Source organism: Sorghum bicolor, chromosome 8, assembly GCF_000003195.3.
Source record: "Sorghum bicolor cultivar BTx623 chromosome 8, Sorghum_bicolor_NCBIv3, whole genome shotgun sequence".
Classification (NCBI taxonomy): Eukaryota; Viridiplantae; Streptophyta; class Magnoliopsida; order Poales; family Poaceae; genus Sorghum; species Sorghum bicolor.
In genome coordinates, this window is record NC_012877.2 from 61,160,300 (window position 1) to 61,182,756 (window position 22,457).

Here is a 22,457-nt window from a genome sequence, read left to right on the forward strand (position 1 = left end):
TTTTGACGATGCTACTGCTTCATTTATAAATCTTCTCACATAAGCATTTTTTACCACTGTAGCAAACGGGGCCATCAAATAGCCATTTTGATCTGCTGCCTTGCTGATAAACAAATTCATATTGTTTGTTTGGAGCTAAAAAAAGTCAGCCCTAGGGACTTCCATAAAATTGAGCATCTCCAACAGGTTATCTAAACCCACTACCTATCCTATATTTGGGTAGTGGAGGCAAAAAAAAGTCTCTAGCAGACTACCTATCAGACTATCTACTTTTGTTGGTCCAATAAATTCTCTCTCCAATTACCTATATATGTGCTGACGTGAATATCATAATTCTTGTGCTAGTGAACTTCAATTGTAAATGATAGTAAACTGCTGAGGTGGACACATTGTATGTCAAGAGAAATCACTACACCACAACCTTTAAATAGGGATGGACAATCCGTTGTTGAAAGGGGTGTACAGTGATGGAAAGTGTGTTGCTAAAGGCTACAACGATAGACCACTGGCGTTGCTAATGAAGCCGTCGTTGTATGTATACAGCGATGAATATGTTATTTAGCAACGAATAGTTTGACAGTTCAACTTTTAGCAATGGACAACCTATTAGAGCTTTTAGCAATGGACAGTTCATAGCAATAAGGACTTTTAGCAACAGATAGTCAATCAAGCTCAATTAAATAGGTAAAAATAAATAAATTTGGTCTAAAGGTATAGCTGATGGTCAAACATTAGCCATACCTTGATCCACGTAAACAAAAGTGATGACACTCAAAAATGATCACATTATCCATACATTGATTCATGTATCAAACAAGTACATTATATAAAGGTACAGCTGATGGTCAAACATTAGCAATACCTTGATCCACGTAAACAAAAGTGATGACATTCAAACGTGATCACATTATTGGTACATTGATTCATGTATCAAACAAGTACATTATATATGTAATATCACTAACATCAAACTAGTCACTTAACATGATGAGTAAATAATCCGTCATAAACTATTGTGACAATACACATGTAAGGTGAACTCAGGACCTGCAAAGATTGATATCGTTGCCGTTACCAGAAATGAAGGATCAGCAAAGCCGTATCAATCTGCAGCAACATGAGGCATAGGTGATTTGCAGCGCTAGCAAGACAAAACTCCACTTGCATGGATGACAAAGACAGCAAGAATACAATGAAAACTTGCAGGACTGAAAATACCATTCCAAACAGTGACCTTGGCTGTTGGAGTGCTATGACTCTCTTGCTAATCTTGTTCTTCACTGCTCAATCACATCAAGAAATCCCTAGCATGCTTGTAGCATCAAATCTAACATATCAAAAATAGCACAAAGGGCAAAAAAAAACCCTTGCAGTTTAATAATAGTAACTTCAGGTCCGAGACCATGTTCTTGATTAAGCACTATAATAGAAGTCATTATTTGCATGCACCATATATCGCTTAAGATAAGTCATAGAGCTTGAAGTGATATCTCAGCAAGGGGTAGCAGTGCTAACCTCAACGGAATTTTAATACTTAAATCTTATAGCAATTTTAAAGGGTCAAAAAAATATAGGCGCCAATGGCCTCCCATAGTTCTCAAGATGATTAAATTTTCCTATCAAGAAACTATATTTCTAGTTATGATTATACTATGATAAACATGTCAAACATTTCAGTTAAAATACATAATTATATCTAATGTAACAAAAACATAGACACGTTAAACATTTAGATATATTTATAGCATAATCATAATTTTTTTGTTACTTTAGATATACTAGCAAATGTGCCTGTGCGCTGCAGCGGAAGTAAAAATAGGTAGAAAAATAAATAGTATATATTTATTTATGTTTTATTCTCTCTATTTATTTTTATAATTTATTTCATGGTAACAAGACACCCATAGTACTAAGTTCACAGTGGTCTAGTTGCAATATTATGACATTGTCCTATTAAGCATGTATCGAATTAAAATACAATATTTATATATTGTTTTTCATGTTGCAAAGCATAGAAATATTTAGATATAAATACATCATAACTTTAATTTCATATTACACAAGTATTGCTACAATTAAACATTGAGTTTCATAACTTTCTTTGACAACCTATAAAAATATACAATTTTAATATTTACTAAAGTCATCAATGAGTAGTTTTCAACTTGTCAAGAATTGGTCTATCTATCAATTGCTTATAACAAGATACCTCTCTCGGTTTTTTGTATGTAGCTCTTGTTGGGATTGTAGACATATTTATTTAGATCAATTTAGGCAATAAAATGAGTAAGATTTTAGTTTATGATTTGATTAATCAGTCCATCGAATGATCTAGATTTTAGTAAGAATAAGTTTTGTTAATAACTAAAACTATATCTTGGTAAAAAAAATCTTTGTTTCGTGAAGAGATACCAAGGTTCAAAGACCCATAATGATATATTTATTATTTATTATTTATTTTATAAGTTCATCTTTTGATTAGTTAGTCCATCAAATGATCTAGATTTTAATAAGAATAAGTTATGTTACTAATTAAAACTATATCTTGGTAAAAAAAATATTTGTTTCGTGAAGAGATACTAAGGTTCAAAGATCTGTAATATTATATATATTATTTATTATTTATTTTATGAGGAAAAACACCAATAAAAAATAGAGAAAAAACATGTTTGGAAACAGGAAAAACAAGCAAAAAAACAGAAACAAAAAAAAAATGCAAAGAGATTACAGAGTCGAGCCTGGTTATGGACTTATGGTCGGTCTGGAGTCCTTTTTTTATCTCGTTTCCATTTCTTGTCCTGCTTCGTCTTTGTTCTTTTTCCCGTACGTTGGCAAATGGCAATAGGAAGGTGTCACACCGTCTCTTAGGAAGGTGCCACATCGTCTCTTTTGGACGGTGTATGTCCGTGAGTTTCCTATCCCATTTATTTTTTTTTTGTTTTTTATTTCAGGGTAATGACGTAACTATATTTGACATAGTTAGATGTATAGATATTTTGTAAATAAAAACAGGTTAGAACTCGTCGCTAGGAAAAAAATAATACGAATAGAACCCCGACTGGAATAGAAAAATATATACAAGCATACTGGAGTGCAAGAAAAAGAGGTGGAAAAAATCTTAGCAGAAATTTTGCTTCTTTATTATTATTAGGTATAGATTTATGGTACTCTAGATATAAATATTTAGATATATTTATAGTTGACATGGAAAAAATATAGACATGTCAAACCAGATTATATAAAAATATAGACATGTCAAACATTTTTTTCATGTTTCATAAGTTATTAAAATAAATATTTATCCTAATATATACATGTTTATTTGATATACATGATGGAACATAACATTATATAGTTGTTTTATTTCATGATTATAGAAGTATGCAATTTAGAAATATATATGTATCATACTTTATGGATATTGATTTATTTTTTGAACTAATATATATTGCTATTTGCATGTAGATTTTTTGATATTTTTGTTTATTTTTATAATGGCTAAGGTACATACAAATATAACGGTAATAACTTACTTTATCTTTCGCAACAACATATATGGATATGTTAAATGACAACTTAGAATATCACTTTGCATTATCTTTCATAATGATAAACGTGATTAATTTATAAAATCATAGGAGGTATTTTTAATTATCTTTGATAATGATAGAAGTAAGTAATTTAGATACAAAGTTAGAGAGTTGTTTTTAGATTATCTCTTTTATAATGACAAAGCTGAATAGTTTAGACACAATATTAGGGTGGTTATTTTAAATTATGTTTCATAATAGCCAAGGTGAGTAATTTAGATACAAATTTAGGGGTTACTTTAAATTATTTTTTGTAGTGACAAATGTTAATAATATACATATGAATATAGGGGGTTATTTTGAATTATCTTTTGTAATGGTAGAGGTGGGTAACTTACATGCAAAATCAGGGGGTTACTTTATGTGTTTTCGTAATGGCAGTGATAGGTAATTTTTATTTAACTACAATACATCCAGTGGCTATAATCGACTATGATGACTAGAGTCTGCCAAATCAAAGGCTATAATCCAATTAGAATTTTTTCAGCTTAATTAGTCCATGATTGGACTCAAATAAAACAAAAATGCTACAATACCCGTTAAACTTTAACAACCCAAACCAAACACTCCCTAAGTGAACCTGTTGTAGAGAAAAGGTACCAGTCAGAGACAGGCTTCAGATAAGATTCTTTGACAATTAATATGTCAGGCTTCTATATGTACAAACCTCCACCATCTGTTCCAATTGCGACTGAGCATAATCGTGATGATACTAATGCATCTTGTCACTCAACTGCTGGATAATAAGAACAAAAATCCAGAAACTATTATACTAATTCCTACAATAATCCATTTAGGAGTTCTGGTCAGTAGCAACAATCTTAATTGCAAGTATACCTAAAGCATTTGAAAACAAATAAAATATATCCCTACATACATTCTATAGATAGATCTCGCACAGCTTGCTGGACTTACTTCACATAAGTTAGTGGCATATTACTTTAGATTAAAAGTTTAGATTTACTGACCAAAAGGTAAAAACACCAGAACGAGGCATGAACTCAGAGACATGAACTCAAATTTCTAAATCGTCAGATGCAATGACCGCAACCTCGTCCTCCTCGGAGCTGGCGCCTCATGTGGCCTCCCGAGCCTGCGACGCTGCCGGCGCCACCTCCGATGCCCGTGCCGCCGCCTCCTCGAGTCCTCGAGCCCGCGCTGCCCCAGCCTCATGGTGGCTGCGCGACGTGGTGAGGGCGCGGCCATGGACAAAGACTGCCGCCGCGTCCTCATATCCCTCCTTAGAGCTGGCGCCATGGCCCATGCGTCGTCCAGACCATGCGCCCCCGCCGCGGCCTCAACAGATCAAGACGGAGCAGGGCGTCGGCAGTCTGTGCTCAGCGCTTGCCTCCATTTTGTGGGGAACAGGCGGAGTATAGATGGGGAGGAGGAAGAGGATGGTGGTGCGGGCAGCCGGAGGGGGTGACTAGCGGGGGGAGCTAGCGGCCGGCGGGGCAGGCAACCAGCAAGGGCGCGTGCGTGTGCGTAGAGGCAGCAGACAGAAGGCTGAGAGGAACTTGAGGAGGTGAAAAGTTTTTTTTTACTGTAGTACTTTTATTTATATTTTGTAATTATTGTTTAACTATGAACTAACTAGGCTCAAAAGATTCGTCTTACAAATTACAGACAAACTGTGTAATTAGTTATTTTTTTATCCATATTTAATGTTTTATTCATGTGTCGTAAGATTTGATGTGACAGAAAATTTTGAAAAGTTTTTGGAGTTTTGAGGTGAAATAAACAAGTCCTCGGTGTATTTGTATTTGGTCTGGGTGAGGACTTTGGGTTTACATTACTTTTTGGCAAAGATTCATTGGAGTGGGTCAAATATATCCTGCCAATGGACACTAGTATTTAGCAACGGAGATCCGACGGATGATTTAACATAAAAATAAAATACTTATAGCAACGTTACACTACTGGAAACTCGAATAGTTCTGTGAGTGATGAATTTTTCTATGCGTTTTTCTCGGTACGCACAGAAAAATACAAAGTTTTCTATCAGTTTCACTATATATCGACAGAAAAATACAAAAGCACACAGGAAAAATAGCATGGCGGTATTCGCATTGTTCTGTGGGTTTTTGCACACACAGAACAAATCGAGTTTCCAGTAGTGAACGGACTATACATCAAAATATTGAATTTCAACAAAGGAGGATCAAAGGATATGTTTAGCAACGGACCGTTCAATAGACATTTAATGTTGTGGTGTAGTGAATTGCTAGTAGCAAATGATAGTGGTCTGTTGAGATGAACGCTTTGCATATCAAGAAAAATAGCTAGTGAGTTTTTAATTTATAAGAGTTATAGATTTACCGTGTTGAACAAATCCAATATATTAATTCTCATCTCGGGTCCGCACGTAGAAGATGGCCGTGCGCATGCAGGTTGCAGGCTGCAACTGGGAAAGAGCCCAACACACACGTACAAACGGAGACGGCGGAGTCCTGCGCCAATACATTTTATTTATTTATTTATGTAAATAAATAAAAGTACTGCGTCTATCTGAAATTAATATATATAACCTAGATTCCTGGTGCGTGACACCTGATGGTATACAAACCGAATCCGTGTTCCGTCGTAATTATGCATCGAGACTTACTCCTGTCCGCTGTCCCCCATTTAGCAATATTTTTCTCTTACAACAAATTAGTGATCAATATAGTATTTTCTGTTATAGCTTATAAGCAAAACAAATAAGGTGGTGTTTGGTTGGGATTGGTAAAGTTTAACAGGTACTGTAGTATTTTGTTTCATTTGAAAATTATTATCTAATCACAAACTAATTAAGCTCAAAAGATTCGTCTCGCAAATTACTCTCTTGTGTTTTTAGTTTCGTAAATAATATATATTTACTATTCCATGCATGAACATTCTATGTGATGGACGGTAAATTTATTGGAGGAAACCAAACACCCCGTAGTCCGCTGAGATGATTGAGCCGTGAACATGTACACTCGTTAAGAAAGAGTTTTTCACGCTATTAGCATAAATTTGATCCACATTCCTATTTTGGAAACGCACGTTCGTGGGATATAGAAGGTGGCACACACCATGTTTAACGGTGGCAAAAACCTAGGACGTCGACGGGACTAACCCATTGCCGGTTTGCCACAACTCAAACGTTGAACTAACATGGTTTTCCTTCTAGGCGTATAAGGTTTTAGCTAGGTCTCAAAGATCTCACTAGGCGATTTTTGCTACGTCTTGAAGATGTCACTAGCTAGCATGTATCGTGCTCCTAACGAGACGTAGTCAACATCACTCAGGGGTAGCATGTCCCTAACGAGACGATAGTCAACATCACTCAGGGGTAGCATGTCTATTTAATGTGCTGCAATTTGGTTGATGCTAATGCTGATTTTTTATGAGAGAAAAAATATTTTTTCTTCGCTAAAAAGTACCGTTGAATTAATTTAAGTGAACAAGGCAGAGCATATAAGGTAACTGACAAATAGTTCAAGCAACATGGTCCCGAGCACGACATTAGAGTGCCAACAATATGAGTGCCAAGGACTAATGCATACAAGGTTTCAATATATATATATATATATATATATATATATATATATATATATATATATATATATATATATAGTAAATATTAGGCACACGCTATAAGAAAATCAACCTTCTTCCCATAAAATCTCCTTAAAATATTATTAATATTTATATAACATTTAAATTATATCCTAATAACTTATATAATTTTTAAAAAGCAAAACTAACCTAAAACAATCTAATTTAATAACTTCGGGTCTACAGCTACGACGTAGTCGAGTTCGACGGAACCCAACCAAAGCTTGTCATCTTTATCTGAGACATCAGACAGTGTGACGCTCTTGTCCTCTGCCGTCATCTCATCGCGTTGCACGCCCTTTGAATCTAGGCGTACACCGACGATGTGTTTGCCAGCCGCTATCGCCTCTCCATCGATCTTCTCCCTGTTAAGCGCAACCCAGTAGCCTCCTTTTGCGTCACGCCTGATATTGTCTGGGTAGCCAGGCAAGTCAGCAAAGAGCTCATAGGTTCCCGCTTTAGGCCCTTTAATAAAGAACCTGAACAATTGGCACGGCCCTGTATGAGCCACCACGACGTGTGTTCTGTCGGTGCTAACTGCGACACCATTAGGGTAGGGTAGAGCATCCTTGAGAACAATAACACGCTTGCCCCGTGCGTCGTACTTCATCAGCCGGCCGGAGGCGTCACGGTTTGTCATGATATCCGTGTTGTGCCGCCGCGTGTACGACGTGCTGCTGTCCGTGAAGTACACATCGCCGGTGGACTGGTCGATGTCGACGCCGTTGACGAAGGTGAACGCGCCACCGTCGGCCTTGGCTGCCACCACCTTGGCCTCACCGCCTGCCGGGCCAACCTTGAGAAGCCCGTGGTAGGCGTCGGCGATGTACAGATCGCCGGTCCTGATGTTGAACTGGAGCCCAAGGGGGCGGCCACAGACGTCCTCGGTGTCGCCCGGACGCGCCGGAGAGGCCTTGCAAGACGGGTTGTGGGCGTAGCTAGTGCTGTAGGCGAAGGTCGTCCAGCCACGGCCGCTGCCGCCCCACCTGAGCACGCGGCCGTCCGAGACGCCGGCGTAGGGACCCTGGCCTCTGCGGTCGAAGGCCAGGCTCTCGGCGCCGGTGACACCACCCGGTAGAGAGATGAAATCGAAGGCGGCGGCGGCGGTGCTGGAGCCATACTTTGGGACGTGGATGTTCCTGGCCGCCGTAAAAACGATCTGAAGCAAGCAGAGGAGGAAGAGAATGCGTGACGACATTGCAACAAGTGGTTTTGATGGACGGGTTGATAGGCACATCTATGTAGTACATAAGTATATATATGAGCTCAGTTGTACGCGTGACGATCTCTGTGCGAGTTGAATTGTATGGAGTGCAAACACTCATTGGTTGCCTGCACGCCCGGTTGCCTGCACGCCCGAGGTGTAGTATACGATTAGGACAGGGGTTAGTTAGTTGTTGACGTCCACGGCCACACGTAGTAACAACTCTGTACGATCGAGCTAGGTTAAGGTTGAATTTTTTAATTTTTCTCTTCTTCCTTTTGTAAGCAAAGAGCAATGAGGTTTACTAAGCTACTACCACTACAAGAAAGTCTTCTAATAATACGCGTTCAACCAATACGCAATTACAGAACATGTGCCCTCTCTGCCCTGCGCGGACTAAATTGATATTTGAGGACGGAAGCACTAGATTTTTTTCATTTATATATATATGGGGTGTTTGGGACTACTCCACAAACTCTGCTCCACAAATTCCATCATGGAGCAGCTCCACAAAAAACTGGAGTTTGTGGAGTACCTCTTTAGGTGCTCTCACAACTCCACCCTTTTTCCTCGAACTGAGTGCGTGGAGCTGAAACCGTTTGGCTAAAAAACATGGAGCGGAGCTGAAAAACGTGAAGCGGGGCAGTCCCAAACACCCCATAGTATACATATAACATCCACGATAATTTCTTACATGTCCAAGGCGCAGTACACAAATTTCAAAAGCTGAAGCTGCCGGCTCTATTCATGAAACTAGACATCCACAAGGCATTTGATACGGTAAGCTGGAGCTACTTGTTGAAGATTCTGCAGGCTCTGGGTTTTGGGCCACGATGGCGCGAATAGGTCTCCATTCTCTTCCGAACAGTCGCATCGTGCACGCTACTTAATGGTCAAAAAGGGATCAGCTTCAGCCATGCCAAAGACATCTGTCAAGGGGACCCTCTCTCTCCCATGCTTTTTATTTTGGCCATCGATCCTTTGCAACGCCTACTTGACTTGGCAACCTAGCAGGAAATCATAACCCCCTTGCCTTCAGCAGCAGCTAAATGGAGAACCTCTATGTATGCAGATGACACGGCAATTTTCATCAACCCGCTAAGAGACGATGTTGTGACAATCAAAACAATCCTAGAAAAATTTTCAGGTCTCCATATAAACTTACAGAAAAGCTCCATCCACCCGATCAGATGCGAAGAAGTCGATCTCGGCTCATTATTGTCCCCATTCACAGGTATTAGAGGCACTTTCCCTTGCAAATACCTGGGACTACAGCTACATATCAGAACACTACAGAAAATCCACATGCAGCCACTCATTGAGCGCATTGGGCAACGAATACCGGGATGGAAAGGAAGATGGCTTAATAGGGCAGGGCGCCTAGCACTCGTCTCTTCAGTCCTATCGGCCATGCCAACTTATCACCTCACAGTTAGGAGATCGTTCTTATGGAAAGGGGATGAGAATGCAAATGGAGGACATTGTTTGGTGAATTGGCCAACGGTCGCCCGGCCAAAGGATCTGGAAGGGCTAGGGGTACCTGACCTAGAGAGACTTGGCCACGCACTCCGACTTCGTTGGCTGTGGCAGGAGTGGACGGAAGAGTCCAAACCATGGACTGGGATGGACCTCCCTTGCAGCCACGTCGATCGACTATTGTTCAATGCGTCAACCATAGTCACCATAGGAGACGGCGTAAAGGCTAGTTTCTGGCACAACAATTGGCTTGAGGGAGAAGCACCGAAGTATTTGGCCCCAAATCTCTTCCAATTAGCCAACAGGAAGAATAGGACAATCCAGCAGGAACTCTGTAACGGCAATAGGATACGCTCCCTAGGCCATTGCATCACCACTGCCACCCACATTGAGGAATTTGTCTCCCTCTAGATCAGAATCCATAATGTTCTCTCACCCAAGGTGTCAAAGACTCCATCACTTGGAAATGAACGCGAGATGGAAATTACTCCACCTGCTCAGCGTACCGTGCCCAATTCAGTGACTCGTTCTCAAAATTCCGAAAGGACCTCATTTGGAGAGCACTTGTGAAAAATAAGTGCAAGGTATTTGTATGGATCCTGATACACGGGAAACTACTAACAGCAGACAACTTGGTAAAAAGGGGTTGGCCATATGAGGAAAAGTGTGTGCTGTGTAAAGATGTCAACGGGGACCCGCCCGATCCTCGATTCTCGTGGGGAATTCACCTATTAGGGGACAGAGATGAGACTATAATCATGCCCACGGGGGATTAAATGGGGAAAAAGCTTCCCCCGTCGGGTCTGGTAGCCTGTTCCCCGTCCCAGTTTCCCCGTATCCCCGTTTCTCAAATACAGCCCATATAACCTGTGTACTCGACTACTCGGTCCATCAAAGCACGCGTTGAATATACATATATAAGCACTAGAAAACCTAACTGCTCCTCAGTCCTCATCCTCTCCTCTTGTGTCTACCCGCTGCCGCCGCATTGCTTAGCCGCGCCACACATGGCGCGCTGCTGTGCAGTCCATGAGGTGACCCTATGCAGGCATCCGCTCGACCCTTCAACAGCAGCTGCGCATCCTGCTTGGCTCCCCATCGGCAGCAGAGGAGCATCCACGCGTGGCTCCCTACGGGCAAAAATTGCATGCGTCCCCAAGGCAGCAAGACCAGCGGTGGTTTCTTGAAGCAGCTAGGCAGTGCAGGTTCAGATCAAGATTTTACCGCCATAGATTTTTTCCTTCACGTCACTGCTCAAGATCTTCTATGGCCACACAGTAGATTGAGCCATTCGTTATGCTCATTAATGTCCTGGTTCTTGCTATTTAGCTATTTCTGGATTTGTGATTCATGTTATACTATAGTGTATTGATAACCTTATGTAAATAGTGATGATTTGAACGATTGTGAATGACAATAAATTAATGTGTATGCGGGGACGGGGATCCCCGACGGAGATTTTTCCCCACGCGGGTACGGGGATGGGGGAGAAATTGCCCCCGTGAGCTTTGACGGGGACGGGGACGGGGATTTTTTCTCCTCACGGGGACGGGGATGGGGAGGTATTCCCGACGGAGAATTCCCCGTTGCCATCTCTAGTGCTGTGCAATAAGCCTTTGGAGACTGGGCTACACCTATGTTTATGCTGCTCATTTGCTAAGGCAATTTGGAGTCAAATCCTAGTTTGGGAACATTTTGACGTCCTCCTGGGACCGCAACAGAACGACCCCCCAAATATTTGTCACTGGTGGGAGAACACTGCAAGCAAGTGTCTTGTCCGGAGTGAAGACGCTTCAACGGCATAGTCATCTATATCTTCTGGAACCTCTGGAAAGAGACGAACAGACGAATATTCAATAATGCCTATGAAACGATAAGGAGTTTTTCTTTCTTGCTGTTGTACCGACTGGACTGTTTTTGGTCCTATTTGTGCATAAAACACTCTGTTCTTAATTGAAGGGCAGAGCTCCTGCCATTTTTTCAAAAAAAAAAAGTATACATATAACTAATAAAATTATTCATATTAATTTACATATTTTTTCTCTTTTTTCTTTTTCAAACATTATGGACATATAGATAATCTTAAATATCTATCTGTAGTTTTTTTTTCTTTTTCTGCGATTGTGTCAAGTATGTTTTTTATTAAGCAGAAATAGAGTTTAACAATACAAAGCTTGGATGGCAATTGGTGATTTCCGGTCCAAATAAACACCCCAAGACATTACTCAGTTGTGATTACAAATAAACTATTTGGCGACAGCGTGGAGCTACTAGCACGTACGGCAGCAAAGTGGCACAGACGTCGTGGGTTCGATCGTTGTCGGGCACCAAGCGCATGTTTTTCACACGAAAAATTACGTGACTTGTAACCAAAAGAACCTTTTTAGTGGGTTCTCTCCTATTATTAATAAATTAAGTAGCTACATACTTTACTTCGTCATACTAGTTGGAAGATATATATAAACATATATATATAACTTATATACACAAAAAAATCAATTTGGATTTTGTTTCATGCAGTGGCCTAAGGATTTTGTTCCATGATTGGTACTTGTGTGCCCTTAAGATTGATATGAACAGCATCAGTGCAAGAATCGACGAGAAGTTATTTGGAACCAAAGGCATGCACCTCTACGATTGCCTTCGATTTTGACATTGTGCAGAGTGTGCAGACAATTTTTCACGCATGTGGTGCCTGTAAGTGCCTCTTTGCACAACAATGTTGTATTTGTATTGCTTAGATGCATCATGTGACCCAAGACTTGATTTGGCAGAATGCAATAAGCTAAGGCAAATTTGCATAGCTGAGAAGTGCCCACTGGACGACAAAGAGCTCGCCGCGCTGGAGAAGCCACCAAGGACAAACAGGCAATCTACCATGCTGATGAGCACAGTCAGCCAGCAGAACGTTCATTATTGGGCCACAAGAAGCACGTGGACCAAATTCATTTGTTGGGTCGGGCTTGTTAAAGTCGGTTACAAGAACCTCCTCAAAAGTTAGTAGGATTTCATCACCGTTCCGTTCTCTCATGAGCCATGTCTCCACACCAGGCTTCGCCTCCTTCAAATTAAACTCTCGTATCGGATGAGCTACTTGTTTCATATTGTTTCTGTTAGTCAATCAACCTTATATACACTTTATCTATTACAAATTATAAGACATTTTGATTTTTCGAGATACACTAATTTTACTACGTATTCGTATTGGATGAATTACTTTTACTATGTATCTAATCATATCGGATGAGATACTTGTTTTATATTGTTTGTACGTGTTAATCAAGCTTATTACTTCATCTGTTCTAAACTAAAAGATGTTTTGCTTTTTCTATCTATATTACTTTTACTATGTATCTAGACATATTAGTGTATATTTAGGTGCATAAAAGAACTATGTATCTACAACGGCTAAAACATATTGTGAGTTTGCACTACGTACAACATAAGAATATGACAAGGATAGTACAACGACAAAAATGAAATCTGTGGATGACTTATGTATTAATTAAGACAAAACGTCCATCTGCAGTAGAAACACAAATAACAAGAAAGGGCATCTAGAGAACAACGATGCAAGCAAGCATTGTACTCGAACTCTGTTAACTAAGGCCTATGGCTTGCTGCTATTCACAATGTTAGACGACGGACGACAACGACGGCTCTGCCATGATCAGTTAGATACAGTACAACTGGCCGGACGGAGGGGCGACGGCCGGCGATCTCACTTGTCGGAGATCGGCGGGCCACCGTAGTGGACGCTGTGCATCTTGAGCTCCGTCGGCATGTCGATCTCCTTCAGCCATGCTAGACGGCCTTGGCCATGCTCCACGTCCAAGCCGTTGAGGTCATCACCGGTGTCATCTACGCCCGCTGCAAGCATAAACACGAATCAATCATCAGTGAGCCCAGTGCAGTTGCAAGAACTCGTGCAGCTGGTAATTGCATGAAAAAGATGGGATGGTGTGCAATCAGCAACTGGATTTAATTTTAAATGATTGCAATTCAATTAGCACAAGCACAAACAGCAGCATTGCAATATATTGAAACTACTAGTAGTGCAATTAATTATCTAGTGCAGTTCATTAGTCTAATGACTTTGGGGCGAAGCTAGATCACTTTATTTTATACAGTACATGAGTCTCCAACTTGGGGGCACATGGGCGCGAAACTGTGTGCTTAAACAGCTAATCACGTGCGCTGTGCGCAGGTTTGCAAGATGGACTACAGTACCTGAATTCTTAAACAAAAAGCCATCTGCTGGAAGGTGGTTATTTAACTAACAGAGACCTTTCCGTATCCGGTGGGCTGCTCCTACGCAAAACAACTGTTTTGGCAAACTAGCAATTAAATATGCGTCGCAAATTGCAAGTCATATGCCTAAAACCGTCCATAGTTTTGTGGCAAACAGGTACTACAGAATATCTTGCATGTTGTCGGTAAAATAAACCCCTGAATCACCAACTAGGCCTTATTTTGAATCTATAATCTAGCTAGTTGAAGCCGAAGACATGTCTTTCAGATACCAAATTGCAGTATTTTATCGTACATTTGTCGAAGCTAATAGCAGGCAGCGAATGCAGAATTTATCTGTTTAGATTTCTGAGGAAACTACTTACTCGAATGGTGTGTGTATGGTATATCGGTGTAGTACGTGCAGTCCCTGTCCTCCTCTATGGAGTAGGGCGGCCCAAGAATGTCGAGGATCGCACAAGGCGAAATGGCGGTGAACCGGTGCATGTTCCCTCCTGTCGTTGGGTACAGGACCGAGGTGTCACACGGCGCTCTAAAAACATCATCCACCACCACCTTTGCCAGTCTCACTGCAGAGAAAGAACAAAATCTTAGCATTTCAACATATATATATATATCTGCTACAGAGGGGTTGACAACAGAAGAGACAACCAAGCCGCCGACGACAATACAGCAAGGAGAAAGCTTACATTGAGCATCGGTTGACGACAATGAAGAACAGGTGGTCGCGGAAGGATCAGGTTCAGCATCGACCCAATCGTACGACTTGATATGCATCGACCCAAGGAGCAGCTTGCTGAACACAGTCATTCCGGGGTGGTTATGCAGAGGAATGACAGCGTTTCGTGGCAAGAAGAGGATAACCATCTGCAAAACAATGGAAGGACCATCATCATCAGAAAAGTTAAAAGGCATTTTTTTTGTACATCAAAATTCAGCTTGGTGCCTTTTAACACGGTCACCGCTGTGCCTACCGAAAAATTCGGGCATTTGTAGATCGTCGTGTGTGTAATTGTTGGGATGCCCTGAGTGGCGTCTCGAGTCCTGAAGTACCTGAGATCTGGGCTCAGGCCGACATCCTCTGGCCGCATTCTGTCTGCAAATGGTAGGAGCAGGAATTCAGATTCAGGAAATCCATGCAATAAACAGGTGCATGATGCATACTATTGTATAAAAGTCATAGACTGTATATATGTGTTTTCTAAGACAAGATGGTGATTGAAAATGCTCTTGGCCTACTGCATTTCGCCAAGCAATTGTCAGTAGCAGAACTGAATATAGTAAGCAGAGCAGGTAAGTAATAGTAATAACTACTCGTATCTAGTAAAACTGAACAGAGCACACGGAGGCCATGTCTGACGATTCAGAAGAACTCTGCATGCCAATTCGTTCCCGATCGATCATACAAATTAGTATACATTTAGGAAATGTTTCAGTTTCCGAATCGGGTCATGAACACTGCATGTTGCAGTTGCAGACTTGCAGCAGCGAAGAAGGGAGGAAGAGAAGACGAGAAGGGGAGGGGGATGACGCAACGCACGCACGCACGCACCGAGCATGTCGCGGAGCATCTGGACCTCGGCGGGCTTGGGGACGGTGCCGGGGCCCCTGAAGACGTGGCGGCAGGCCTGGAAGAGCCGCTGCACGGCGGTGGCGGCCTGCACGCGGCGCCTCCTGCCGCGGCGCCCCGCCGCCGCCGGCACCGCGTGCGCCACCCGGCGCCTCTTGGCCTCCCGCTCCGTCGGCGCGGCCGCGGGCTCCGGCAGCGCCGCCGACGGCGCCACCTCGAGGTTGAGGTCGAGCTGCGCCTGCACCTGCACGACTCCCACCGCGCCCATCTCCGCCGCCGCCGCCACCTTCATCGACTAATCAATCAACCAGCAGCCGATCGACAACTTGGCCGCACTTAGAAAAAAAAAAAACTCCCGGTCTTTTGACGGGAGCTGGGAACAGCGCCGGCAAGACGAAGTGCAGAGGGCACGAAGTGGAGAAGATGGAGGAGCAGCACGCGCTAGCTGCAGTAGCCAAGACGAAGACGAAGCAGGCAGGCAGGCAGGCAAGCGCAGAGCAGAGGGTGGGTGGGGGGTGGTGGAAGGGAAAAGGGCCGCGGGGGCAGCAGGCGACTATAAGCAGTAGCCGGAGGGGGAGGAGGGGTGACGAGGCGGCGGGGAGGATGGAGAGCAAAACCGTGGGCTGTTGTGTTGTTTCTTTCCTGCCTGCCATCGCGAGGGAGGGAGCCAACAGGGAAGGAGGATGGCGCTGGTGGTCGCTGTCGGTGTCGGTGTGGCGGCCACCACCGCCCCGCCGGTTCCGGTTCCGTATCCGTACCGGGGGCGGAAACGGAAGCGGAAAGCCAGGCGCGGCAAAACCGACGGCGGGTGTTCCACGGTTTCGTTATCCGAATCCGCAGCGGCCGACACGTGGGCCCGCATCCCCTGCTTGACCGGGCCATACTTCCTTCCTGGAGCGGTTTTCGTCCAGCCGTTTGTTGCGTCACCCATTCACCAACGGCTGAGGACCGACTGCTTGCTGCGTGACGTCAGCTCCGTTCCCAGATTTGGGTTGGGTCCGTCGTCACAGTGACAGGAGGAGCCCACCGGTATTGGTAGCCTGGAAGCCGGTATTGGTACCTAGTACTACGTAGTAGTAAACGTCGCTGAGGTATAGTACGTTACAAATACAGTGTTGTGCTTTTTTTTTTAAAAAAAAAAAAAGATCTTCTCTTGGTTGGGACTTTTGACAATTTCCATTCCCAGGGTTGTCGCACTCATCCAGGCCACGTGTCGGGCAGGCAAGGAAACGGGCGGGCGTGGCCAAATCGGTGGGTGCTGCTGCTGGATTCTCCGCATCTGTCATTATTCTCTTCAGAGAAAAAAAAACGTTTTTTTTCTAAAACAACATCCCATACCGCATATAAAAGTCCCCGTAAGAATTCATACTTGTCTTATAAATCATACTTTTTCTATCGACCAACCGTTTTTTATAAATCAACAAACAATACATTTAGATATGATTTTTTAGACAAGGTTCGCCTAACTCCTATACTATATTTGTTCGATTCGCTCTGTAGCATAAGACAGTCTTATCACCTTAATTATAATCTCCACACGTCTCCATCCACACAGTCGGACGTACGCATCTCTAACTACATAGTACTTACATAAGCATCTAGAGCGGGCATACATACATAGTACATAATACTAATACGTACTAAGCAATCAAAACACACACACACGGGATATTTCCTCTTGTGCGGTCCGACGCTTTCTTTTCCTGATGTGTTCATGTCATCCCGGCCTCATTCTGGTACGAAAGGAAGCAAGGAAGGAGCGAGCCTAGCTAGCTTTTCACCGCTCCTGTGCTAACGTAACGTAACGTAACGTAACGTAACGTGTCGTAGTGTACAGGCGGCCACGAGACGCCACTTACGAAACAGAGACACAAGCACGCCCTGGTACGGTAGCCAACAAGCTCTCGGGCTGGCACGGCCTGAGGAATGAAACAGATCATGCATGGGCCGCACCAGCACGTGGCTCGGCACGGGCACGACCCGCTCTCAACAGTAGGCACGGGTGGCGGTCAGCTTCTCTTCCTCCTGCACATGCTCGCGCCCGACATCGCCAAATGCCGAACCAGCTCGCCCCACCACCACCAGACACCAGTGTGCCTCCTCGTGCCGCCCTACACCTCCTTCTCTTCCTCTCTGCTTCAAGTGGAGCCCACCGGCGTAGCTTCAGCGCGCGGCGGCTCCTCCTCCATGCCTCCTCACACCGACAACAAGATCTTCGTCGTGGTCGAGCACGACAGTGGCGGCGGTGCTGCCTCTCATGCCCGTGGCATGTGCTGCTTGGCTGCTCCTCCTCTTCTCTTCTCTCTCTGTGGGTCGCGGGCCAGCACGGCCTCACTATTTTTGCCGTGCTTCTCAGGTCGGCACGGCACGTAAATCGACCCACAAGAGCACGTAGCGGCACGGCCCATGAAGCACGATGGCCCGTGATGGCCTGACCCCCACCGGGCCATGCTGGCCCGTTGGCCATCTATATTTGCAGCGCAAGTACATTGATTAGCATTTTCGTTTGCAAATCTCTCAATCCAACTTCCATCCAACTCCTCGCCCGAATAACAAAAGAAACAGCCTAGGAGTCGGCTGAATATTCATCCCTGCCTCAGAGGCTCAGGCCTTGTTAAGTTCAGTGGGTAAAAATTTTTGGGTACTGTAACACTTTCATTTGTATTTAGTAACTATTATCCAACCATGGACTAAGGCTATCTCCAAGAGGAGAACCACCACGAGACCCAAAACCAAAGGTCTCCAACGTAGTTATAGCCTCCAACAGAGTTCCTATATAGAAGATCCATTTTGGATATCAAGAAAGGCATAATCCAAATATGCGCATCGTCTCTTCTTAAGATCCATTTGCAAGAAGGATTCTCTTTTGGATCTTGTTGTTGGAGAAGATTAAAAATGAGTATAGAAACTTTTACATGTAGCGCTACCTAAACTTTAAATGGATCTTGTATTTGGAAAGGGTTGTTGGAGACGGTCTAACTAGTTTTAAAAGATTCGTTCGCAAATTACAAGTAAAATGTATAATTAGTTATTTTTTATTTATATTTAATGTTTTATACATGTATCGTAATATTCGATATGATAGAGAATCTTAAAAAGTTTTTAGATTTAACAAGGCCTCAAACTGTGGCATCTTCCGTGATGAAACAGTGGGCACTTGGCATCATCGTACCCGTCTCCATCGGTATCAAGCATGTGATATTTTTGCTGTCGGAAAGCAAAGGAAAGGCAAAAGCCGGGCAGGCAAAGTGGCAAGCAAGCTCCAGCCAGCCAGCAAAGCTGACATTTTTGGTGTGGTGGATGGCGATGTGGAGATGAGGATCCTTTGTAATAATAATAGTAATAATAATAATCCTGGAAGCCAAGTCGAAGTCCAGACCACTATAGTTGCCAAAACAGTGGGCACTTGGCAACTGCTTGGCACAGTACACGTGCACCACCCGCGCGCTTTCCAGCCAACCACTGATGACTCTGCTTCGTCTTGTGCTGAAACGGAAACACGAGCTCATCCTCATCCAGACTGACACTGTTACCGTCTTTAATACGATGTTTCAACTAACGGTATAGTCCCCGTGCCTAAAAGAATCGATTCCTTGACTTGTCTTAAGTCAAAAAAAAATCTGTTAGGTCTTGTTTAGTTTCTAAAAAAATTTGCAAAATTTTTCAGATTCTCCATCACATCGAATCTTTAGACACATACATGGACAATTAAATATAGACGAAAATAAAAACTAATTACACAGTTTGGTCGGAATTGACGAGATCAATCTTTTGAGCCTAGTTAATCCGTGATTGGACAATATTTGTCAAATACAAACGAAAAGTGCTACAGTGTCGATTTCCCAAAAAATTTTGAAACTAAACAAGGCCTTACATGTGTTATTAAAGAATCATTAGATTTTTCATAGAATATAGATGCTCATTTTGTGTCATAGATGTTATTATTCTTTTTCTATTAGGAATTGATTTATTTTTGATAGACAAAGAGAGTAGTAAGCACAAAAGTATACTACTATTACTCTTTTCTATTAGAATTGATTCTTTTATAGACAAAGAAAGTACTCATAAAAGTATACTACTATTGTTTTAAAACTCGATGTGTGAAATTGTATAGCAATGCACATCTTTTGTTGTCAATGCACATAAAACTTTTCTCACACAAAAAAAGTGTGTGCACGCATAGGATTTCAAACGTCGGTAGTTAAAAGTGAAAATTTTTGCTTCGGGCAAACTTAGATGTACTTCATTATTTTGTCGTCTTTAAAAAAAATGGGAGACACTGCTGGCCCATTATCAAAAACCATTTTCACAGATTATTCAGAGATTTCTTCAACAACAACATTGATCTCACAAGTATTAATAGCTCCTACATTGCCCTTATTCCTAAAAAAGACCATCCAGAGACAGTAGACGATTACAGGCCTATTTCGTTGCTCAACTGCTCAGTTAAGTGCATTACAAAACTCCTGTCTATCAGGTTACAGTCAGTAATCACCAAACTCATCCATCCTAACCAATATGGTTTCATCAAAGGCAGAAGCATTCAGGACTGTCTTGCCTGGGCCTTTCAATTCCTACACCTTTGTCATCATTCTAAGAAAGAGGTGGTAATCTTAAAGCTAGATTTTGAGAAAGCTTTTGACAAAATTGAACACCAAACCATCCTAGAAGTGCTGAAATACAAAGGTTTCAACAACCACTGGCTAAACTGGATCAAAGCAATTCTGGACTCTGGTAATTCCTCAGTTCTCCTGAATGGGATCCCAGGTAAACCTTTTCACTGCAAGAGAGGTGTTAGACAAGGTGACCCTCTCTCCCCACTCCTCTTTGTGCTTGCAGCCGATTTGCTCCAAAGTATTATCAACAAAGCTTGGCATGCTGGCATTCTAAACCACCCTCTCTCAAACAACTTTGAGGACTTCTTTCCCATTGTACAGTATGCCGACGACACACTACTCATCATGCCAGCAGAAGCTAGACAACTTTTCACTCTAAAAGGACTACTCAGAGGTTTCTCCGATTCAACAGGACTTAATGTGAACTTCAGCAAAAGTTGTCTTCTTCCCATTAATGTCTCTGAAGCTCGGCTGTCTCATCTAGCATCCACCTTTGGCTGCAGGGTTGGAAGCATGCCCTTCACATATCTTGGTCTTCCACTTGGAACCACAAGACCCTCAGTTCAGGACTTCACTCCTTTACTCACCAGAATGGAAAGAAGACTCTCGGGTTTTAACAGATTTCTCTCCTATCAGGGAAGATTGATACTAGTCAACTCGGTCCTTTCTGCTCTCCCTACCTACTACATGTGCACGCTGTCCATCCCAATTCAGGTTCTTGAGCAGATTGACAGATTCAGAAAACATTGCATCTGGAGCAAAGGTGATGTCAATAGAAAGGGCACATGTCTGGTAGCCTGGAAAGAACTGTGCAGAACCAAAGCTGAAGGAGGCCTAAACATCATCAACTTAGAAAATCAAAACATTGCCCTCCTTATGAAGTTCCTCGATAAATTCTATAACCATGCCCCAGTCCCATGGGTCCAGTTGACATGGTCCAAGCTTTATCGCAATGAGAACATACCACCACATGAAAAAAAAACCCTGTGGCTCCTTCTGGTGGAAAGATATTTTAAAACTCTTCCCAAAATTTAGAAGTTTTGCCAGGTGTAGGCCTGGTAGGGGTAACACCACCACTCTCTGGTTTGACAATTGGTCAGGACAACCGTTGGAAGGGATTTTTCCTCACTTATACTCGTTCTGCAGAAAGAAACATTGGTCACTGAAGTTTTTTTGTAGAAAAGGACCCAGAAGTCACCCTCTTTCTGCCCCTGTCAGAGCAAGCGGCTGATCAACTGTATGATCTAGATGCAATCCTAACTCTAAACCTTGTAAGCTCAGAAAGTGCTGATTCTTGGGAATATAACTGGGGAAACATCTTCTCTCCCAAAAAAAGCATACAACCAGCTCCAAGGCCAAATTGATGCCTCTCCGATCTTCAAATGGATTTGGAACGGGGGTAACCTTGGCAAACATAAATTCTTTGCTTGGTTACTGGTTAGGGACCGTTTGAGTACAAGGAACCTCCTCAAGAGGAAAAAAATGCACCTGGACAGCTATGCTTGTGCTCTCTATACTCTTAATCCGGAGGAGACTTGTTTACACCTGTTCTTCTCCTGTGCCTTCAGCCAAGCCTGCTGGAACTGGCTACATATTGACTGGGATCTCGACATACCTCCTCACGAGATGCTGGCAAAGGCCAGAGCAAATTTTGGAAGTCACATCTTCAGATAAATCTTCATCACAGCAGCGTGGTCGATTTGGAAAGTCAGAAATGGTGTCATTTTTGACAATAAGGCAGTCTCTCTTACTGAATGGAAGATCTTGCTAAAAGAAGAGTTAAGCCTGGTGTGCATCAAAGCCAAACAGAGGACTGCTGACCCCTTAAAACGTTGGTGTGAGAATAGGCTCTAGCTTCCTCTGTATTTTTTGTTTCGAGCCTTGAAGGCCTTTGTATTCTTTATTCTTTGTACATATATCAATAAAATGAAAAAAAAAATAGGTAGGGGACTTCCCTGCCGATTGCGTCAAAAAAGGAGATGAGATACTGAGAGAGATATTTTGCAGAAGTAGCGCCTGTAAAAGCCACGAGCATCCCAGCAAACACCGGCAGTCTGGTAGTGGTAGGAGTACAAAACAGCGGGCTGCTGTGCTTTTTTTTTTTCCACGACCTGCGATCGGCAGCAAGAATACAGGATGAGGCTGTGCCATCCCATCATCAGAGACGA

The 22,457-nt window shown here is 42.7% G+C and overlaps 2 protein-coding genes across 3 annotated transcripts; both read right to left on the reverse strand.

Moving 5' to 3' along the window:
* On the reverse strand, nt 7,333–17,284 carry LOC110437637 (protein STRICTOSIDINE SYNTHASE-LIKE 10-like). Its single transcript, XM_021466141.1, has 3 exons — nt 17,264–17,284; nt 16,717–16,759; nt 7,333–8,252 (listed from the first exon to the last, which is right to left on the reverse strand). The coding sequence occupies exons 1-3, from the start codon at nt 17,282–17,284 to the stop codon at nt 7,333–7,335; spliced, it is 984 nt and encodes a 327-aa protein (XP_021321816.1).
* On the reverse strand, nt 13,326–16,310 carry LOC8084473 (plant cysteine oxidase 2). 2 transcript variants are annotated; one of them, XM_002443547.2, is made up of 5 exons: nt 15,656–16,299; nt 15,078–15,199; nt 14,793–14,970; nt 14,469–14,672; nt 13,326–13,722 (listed from the first exon to the last, which is right to left on the reverse strand). In XM_002443547.2, the coding sequence occupies exons 1-5, from the start codon at nt 15,963–15,965 to the stop codon at nt 13,574–13,576; spliced, it is 963 nt and encodes a 320-aa protein (XP_002443592.1). In that variant the 5' UTR covers nt 15,966–16,299; the 3' UTR covers nt 13,326–13,573. The 2 variants fall into 2 exon arrangements, with proteins under 2 accessions (XP_002443592.1, XP_021301264.1); XM_021445589.1 differs by having other exon boundaries at nt 14,469–14,970; nt 15,656–16,310.